The sequence below is a fragment of the Parasteatoda tepidariorum genome, unplaced genomic scaffold (genome assembly GCF_043381705.1).
Source record: "Parasteatoda tepidariorum isolate YZ-2023 unplaced genomic scaffold, CAS_Ptep_4.0 HiC_scaffold_691, whole genome shotgun sequence".
Taxonomy (NCBI): domain Eukaryota; kingdom Metazoa; phylum Arthropoda; class Arachnida; order Araneae; family Theridiidae; genus Parasteatoda; species Parasteatoda tepidariorum.
In genome coordinates, this window is record NW_027261883.1 from 1 (window position 1) to 7900 (window position 7900).

At 30.0% G+C, this 7900-nt stretch overlaps 1 protein-coding gene across 1 annotated transcript; it reads left to right on the top strand.

The window, feature by feature from the left end:
• Positions 1-1252: 1252 nt before the first annotated feature.
• Positions 1253-7240, top strand: LOC122272094 (protein Malvolio-like; the record flags this gene model as incomplete). The annotated part of the gene is given in 5 exon segments (XM_043055182.2): positions 1253-1300; positions 2357-2395; positions 3211-3330; positions 4765-4988; positions 7081-7240. Coding segments are annotated over 5 exon segments (591 nt in total), but the record flags the coding sequence as incomplete, so codon positions are not given.
• Positions 7241-7900: the final 660 nt, after the last annotated feature.

Consider the following 7900-nt stretch of genomic DNA (forward strand, 5'->3'; position numbering starts at 1 on the left):
AAACCAACTCGTTACAGTTAATTTAAGTTTTGTTAGACGTCAACTGTTGTAGCTTCTTCTACCTTTGAATGTCTAAGAGATTTGTGTTTGATTATTAAGAACAATCAAATTACGCATGAAGCAATGCAATGATTTTAAACTTTATATATAATCGTGCCGCGAAGAATTATCCGGTTAAATAACTTAAATATTTTAAAAGTTATTAAACCTTTTTTAAAGTAAATTGCCATTTTGGTGACATTTTTTATTCTATATGAAAATTATCAAAATCACTATCTTATTTTCAGCTTTTGCAAATTTTTATGAGCCTAGGTAGTGCTGCATCTGGATAAGTTTTTAAATATTAAAAAATTAGACCACAAACCCTTTTCATTTCCTCAAAACTGTGACAAAATTTATGTTTTGCTCCATTTTTATAATAAGCATCTGCAGCATTGGCTTTAGATAGGCTAAACCTAACTAGCCATGAGTAACAGTTGCAAACTCGCAGCAGTTATGAAATACAAACCTAAGCCTAACTTTTTTATTTTTAATTTCCTGAATTGTCTTTTTACAAAAATGCTCTTTCTTTTCATGTCGTTTGTATAAAAATTCTCGATACATTATTCTGTGGCTTAGTTTCTCTTTTTATCCCTAGCACCTTTTTATTTTTCTTTATGGATATGGTCTACTTTATAAACGACTTAGCTTCTCTGTAAAAAAACTGTGTCATATCTATCCGAATATGATGTTGAATTACCCTGAAAGTTGTAAGAAAAGGAACACTTGTTTTCAAGTTAACACCCAATCGAACATTAATATGCAATTTAAAGGGTGTATGAAATCTCGAAACTCAAGAGATGCAAAAAGCTTACTCGATTTCACTCCCATTTACACCATAAATTAATTATTTTTGCTTTCGGAAATTCCAATCTTGGTGCGTTTTGATTTCGTCTGTTACAATCGATAACGAGTTGGCCAGCGTTTGCGGCTATCTTCAATGTAGCTTTTCATCTGCAGAAACTTGAGTTCGTCGTCACAAATACATATGTATGTTTCCAGTTGTGTAATAAGAATATTTATATTTTAATTTTTAGATCTCTGTAAACTGTATTAAATAATTTTATGTATAATTTCTATCTACTCCTGCTCTGTTAAGCCTAGTCCCGTGACTAAAACAGCCTTAAAATACAATCTTGAAGACAAACTGAAATATGACAGAACTAAGGAATGTAAAAACATTTTTAAACTTATTTCCCTTTCTATTTTTTAGGTTGATTTATGCACAGAAAAAGGAATAAACGTTTCAGATATATTCCAGGTATGCAAAGTTATTTTTTACTTAAATAAATCTTTCTCTCTTTTAATCAAAATGTATAAAATGGAAAAAATTTACTGCCGTAATCTTCGGACGGATTTAAAATTATAACTAAACTTCAATACATGAATAATTAACTTTGAAAATATCGCGAACATCCTTAAATAAAATAGTTAACTGAAACCAAAACACTTCCGCGTAGTAGGCAAAGCCACACGAACAACAGCTAGACAGTGGAGAAAAAAAATTCTGTCGATTTATTGCTTAAAACTAATTAAAATGTTGGATTGGAGGAAGAGGTTAAAGAATATTTAAATACTCTGCTGTGCATTCCACTTGTTTACCATTAATATTCATATGTTGTACAGGATAATTTTGAAAAGTGACTAAGCTGGTCACCAAATGACGCTAGTGCAATATAGTGCGGCTTTCAGGAGAACTTCTCTAGACTCCCGTCTCGCGTCGTGGCGGGTACTATGGTTACGTAGAAAGGTCACTTTTAACAGGGGTGTGGGGTGAATAGTTTTGTCTTAATCTTAGCGTAGGTCATCCTGGGTAAACCAATCTACACCTTCTTTCCTCCATTTCACCCCCATTAGAAATGTGCTCTCGCTTGTTACCATAGCAGCAGACAGCCCCAGACTTACAGTCTGGAGGAGTTCTCCTCAAAGCTGCACTATAGATAAATTTGTTTTTTATTTTATTTTATGGATTAAAATAAAAAATATAATATGGGTATAGGTTAGGGTTGTTGCTTGCTTACCCTTTTGACGATGACATTATTTATTTTTTTAAATACTTAGAGACTATTTTTGTTATTATTCGTTTTGCTATTATTTTTATATGATGACTAAGTCATCGTCTGCAGCCCAGGGCTGGCTTGATCCGAATAGGTTGTCTTCAATTTACAAAAAAGTCTTAAATAAAGTAAAAGCAATATTAAAGCAATAGTGCTAGAAATATATTAAGCTAGTTGTCAAACAATTGTTATACAATTATCTGAAATGTAATAAGGGTTTTTTCTTTAACAGAAACTTAATGTGCCTTATTCTTTTTCAGGACAATGATAACATCATTTCAGGTGATATTTACAGAGGGGTAAGTAATTTATTTACTAAAGATGCATAGCTTTGCAAACAATAAGGATTTTCTGTTTGATTTACCTCAATTCTCCGGGTAGAACCGGGTATTACCTGATTTTGTTCCCCCCCACCCCATTGATATGAGTCTATATTGAGACCACAAATGCTACAATGCAGTGAAGGAAGAAAATAACTAGATAAAAGGCGGAAAAAAGGTTTCCTCAAAGCACAAAAAGTCTTACTTTCATATTTTGTAGAATTTTTGAAGACTTTTTATGCAAAATTGTAGTTTTTATTAAAAAAAAATCTCTGTAAATTAATAAACCCTATTTTTTGTGCGAAATTTTTATTGGGCTTTAGCAGACCGGGGACCGCGACAATCGTCCCCCTCCCACTTGAATAAGGCTTTGACAACTTCGGTGAATTACATGCATAATTTTCTTAAATTGTCAAAAAAAAAAAAAAAAAATGGAAATGTGTGCACGTTCTTAGTTCTAGTTCTAGTATTTCTAAATTTCCTATAGAGTTAAGACCGGGTGATTTGACTTTTTCTAGAAAAAAAAATCATTTATTTATAAAGTAGTTAATTTATGACATTTCAGGAATGACATATTGTACACAATTTAGCAATGAATATTTTGATTAAATTTGATAGTTTCCAGGTCGAACATCTTAGCTCCAACAGGTCTACCCAGTCTTTACACCACTCTATAAAATAAAAAAGGCAGGTCTGTTATTTTGTACGGAAATTCGAATAAATACTTAAAATTAAATGACATTAAATAATTAACTAGGTAATATTACTTAATAATTTGAATCTTTACTTTTCAGGGTGTATTTCTAGGGTGCGAATTTGGAAGTTTGTACATGTATATCTGGGCTATAGGTCTCATTGCTTCCGGGCAAAGCTCAACAATGACCGGAACCTACACAGGACAATTTGTTATGGAAGTAATGTAATTATATTTAATCCTTGATGCATGGAATTTTAAAATACAGTTTTATACTAAATGTTTTATCGTAGGAAAACAAATCAAGTGAAAAAAACTTTTGATTAAAAAATTCGGATTTCGATGTAAGGAGTTTCATTTCTTGAGGTTTGAAAGATTCGCCTAATGTACTAACTAAATGTACAATTGAAATGCGTGACAACATGTAAGAGCGGTGATTACGGAGCAACAAGTTCTAAATAATCACCGCTATTAATTTAAGTATTAAAGTAAGGAAAAAACATTGTTTTCAAATAAAAACAGGGTGCGTAGCCAAATTTTTCAACAAAAAATAAGCACTTTTCAAGCACTCAAAAAGTATTTTTAAGCACTTTGAAAAATATCATAATTAGACAGAGTTGGCAAGTTTTGGACAATTGATAATTTTATCCAGTTTTATTTACAGTGACGAAGACGATGGCGCGTCACAGACGATGAAATTAACAAGCGAAATGAAATTTTCTATCACTAATAGAAAATTTCATTTGAAGAATCATTCAGAAATTGAGAATCTCTCGCAAAATGCAGCAGGGTTGCACATGAGAGTCAAAAACCCTTACCACTGAATCCAGCTCAGTATACGCAAGTACAGACCCGCAAGTATTTCATCAAACATGTAAAACAAATGGTGCTTTCATACACTACAGACCGGCGGTACACCGAAATAGATTGAGGTTGAATTAATTGTGAAAACGTTGAATAGGACAATGTCTTTTTGCATAATTTGTGGCGAAAATCAACAGGGTAAAGAAAAATATCACATTACGGAAAAGGGAAAATTAAGCACTTTTTAAAAACATCCATGGAAAAAAGCACCTTTAAGGACTTTTAAAAAACGAAAATGAGCACCTTTAAGCACTTTTTAAAAACGCTTCGCACCCTGAAAAACATAAGCGTTATCAAGCTCAAATTAATCATAACGGAATCAAGATTAAAAGTATACCAGTTTGATAGGTCAAGAAAGTTGAAACTCCTTTCTAGTAACTGCGTTTCAGTTCCATTGGACAATCAAACTGGTTTTGAAAATTTTAAATCTGACTCCACAGTGATTGACCTCAGTGTTTATTGCAAGATTGTGTTTCTCATGTAATACTTTTATTATTTTGACTTTGTTTTTGACAAGTCTTATATATACGTGCATATAAAAAAAAAATGAAAAAAGTACATAAATAAACAGTGTATAAAATAAATTATTGGAAAAAAAAAATACAGTAACATAAACTGTTGATCGTATTTCTTTTTTATGTTTTTTATCCTGCGAAAGTTGTAATCACATTGTTTTTTACACTCACTATAGTTTTTTTTTTCAATTGTTATTTTTTTTATATCCAGATAGTTAGAATTGAAACACCTTTTGATAATTTTTGAAATTAAATTTCTATACATTTGTTTTCAGGGTTTCCTAAACATGAAATGGAAAAGGTGGAAAAGAGTGCTGGTAACAAGAACTTTAGCCATTTTACCAACAATCATGGTTGCATTGTTACAAGATGTTAACAGTATGAGTGGAATGAATGACTACATAAATGCCCTTATGGCCGTGCAATTACCCTTTGCCCTCTTAACAACCTTCATGTTCACTGCCTCCAAAGCCTTGATGAAAGAATTTGCCAATGATCTGTAAAAAAATTTTTTTTAACTTTATTTATATTCTATGAAATTTTAATAAGCCAGTGTTTTGCCTCAATAGATCAAGTATCTATTTTTGATCTATCAGTTTCAAAACTTATGAATCAATGGGGGAAAATTTTTCAGTATTTTGGTAAACAATTATAAAGGGTATTTCGTTATGTCCATCATTTTTAATTCTTGTCAAAAAAGTATACTCGTTAGGGATTTTAAATTAATAGTTAAGCTAGGAAGAAACAAAAATGTTACAAAAAACTACTGAATCAGAGTTGAGAAAGAAGACATGAAGCAATTCAAAACCCAGTTTGATTTTCATACGAGTATGAAACTTGGAAGTGTTTCCAACAATCATTTTCTACTATGGTAAAACAGGCTTTGATTTTTTTAATCTCAATCCTTAGTAGCGATTTGTTGATTTTCAAAAACGTTTTTGTTTTTTTCCTGGCTTAAATATTAATTTACAAAAGATAAATATTGTTATAGATAGTAATGTTGAAATTTTGGATTATATTAATAATAATGATATTTCTAATATTAATACTTTTGATTTTGAAAATTTGTATACAAGTATACCACATTAAAAGACTATTGAAATTTGCAGCGAAATTTTTGATAAGTATTTATTTAATGAGAAAATTGATAAGTCTTATTGGTTGGATTTATGTAGATTTAATCTTTTTGAGAATATTCTTTTTAATGGTTTAGATTTTTATAAACAAATTATTGGAATTCCACAAGGTAATTCCTTTTCTGGTGCTTTTGTTAATATTTTTTGCATTTTGTTTAAAGCTAAATTTCTCGAGTATAATGAATTTAATGCTTTTAGATATATTGATGATTTGATTTTGTTTAATTGTGATAATTTTAATTTTATTTATCCTAAAGATTTGGTTTTGAAGAAAACTAATGAGAATTGCTTAAATGTTGAATATTTAGATTTTAAAATTGATATTATTGATAAAATAATTAAAATCGGTGTTTTTGATAAAAGAAAAGCTTCTAAATTTAAAGTTATTTTTTTCTGCAACTTTAATACTAATCTGTGTAATAAAATTTTTAAAAATTTAGTTTTTTCACAATTGGTTAGGATTAAAAATATTTGCAATAACGTTGAAAGTTTTCAGGAGGCTGTGAATAATTTAAGTATTAATGATTTTCCTTTTAACTTTTGTAATGTAAATTTTTTGATTAAGAAAATGATTGAAGAATGCTAGATTTTTATTTCTTTTAACAGGGCGCAATTCAAGTCTTAACTGAGCAGCCCCAGTTAAGCATTATATTAATTTGTTACGTAATCTTTTGTTTTACTTCTCTTTTTTTTTATTCTGCGAATTTTAATAAAGGGCGTTGTTTTCTTTTGTTTTAAGTGTTTCCTTTGCATTTAATTTTCTTGTGCAATCGCTGTTTGACCAGTGTAATGTAAGTTTTTGTTTTCTCAAGATTTTGTTCGAATTTCTTTTCTGAATTGGTTTTATGTATTTTTTCCTGGACTTATACAAAACCTTCGGGGTACTGAGAGAGTTAATTTTGGCATTTAATTTGGGCCTCTCTCTCAAGAGAAAAGGTTTTGTTTTATGGCTTCCGAGGCCCCCTGAAGACATCGGCTTTTGGTGGTCATATATTTATTCTTTCTCTTAAAAATTCGGCTGCTTTTAAGCGCGTTTCTTTCAAAGATTCAATTTAGAATTAAATATTTTGTATTCTTTTACTATTTACAAAAGCTAATGTATATACTTATTGTGTGTGTGACACAAAGAATTTAAATATTTACATAAAACTCACCCTGTATAGTTATATGGTTGATTTGAAAATTTCGCAATTGTGATAAGTACGAAATGACAAAACAATGCATCATCAGTTGTCTTGCAATGCCCTGTCATTTCTGCTTTAGCACTCAACTGGGTTAATCACATTTCATTCATAATAAATACACAACATCTTCTTCTAAAATTACAATAATAAACTGCTTTCATTAAGTATAATTTATTAAAGATAGTCAAAATCAGTTATATTTACAGTGAATAAATAAATTATTAAAATTTGTTCTTTTTCAGTCCTTTATGTTTTCTTTTGTTGTAAATAGGAAGAATAACATTTTCATGGGCACAATGACAATCTTCCTTATTGGTTTGAATATATATTTTGCCATAAATTTCGTATCAGCATATCTCCCTCACACATGGCCTGTTCATCTTTGTCTGTCAGTGATCTTCATTTTTTACGTATTGGGTCTTGGATATCTGGTAAGAATAAATTCATTTATAGTACTTAATATACAATATGGAACATTTTTAAATAATGAGATAATTGCAAAACATCACTTTCATTTCACAATTTTTGAAAACATTTAAGTATCTCAATTAATTTAACATTTTAAGACTTATTATAATGATACCATACGTCTCAAGGCTGGCTAGTAACTTGTAATTTTTTTGCACAACAATTTAGTTCCATACAGGTGTATTGCAAAGAGCTCATAAAAGTGAAAGTTTATTAATATATTCATATTTAAACTGTTGTTGCTACAATGTAAATGATTAAGCTCTGTTTAAAAGATGTTAGGGAATAACTATTTACATTTTATTTTCAAATAAAAGTCAAAGAACTTTTAACATGGTTTGTTGTTTGCAGAGAGTAAACATGTTTGGCTACATTTTTCTAAGAATTTTCTTTTCGTACCAGTCGTCAAGAATTGTAAAAGTGTTTTGGTTACTGGATTTTGAGTGCTAACATATTTTACAATTATATCCCAAGTATATTACAATCTAGATAGAAATAGTTGAAAGAGCATTTTAGGGAATTCCAGAATTCAAAGACCTCCATAACTTGGTGACCAACAGCATGATTCTGGCAATGTAGTCAGCATTGCACACATGCTGCCTTCCCAGACAAGCTGGTTCCCA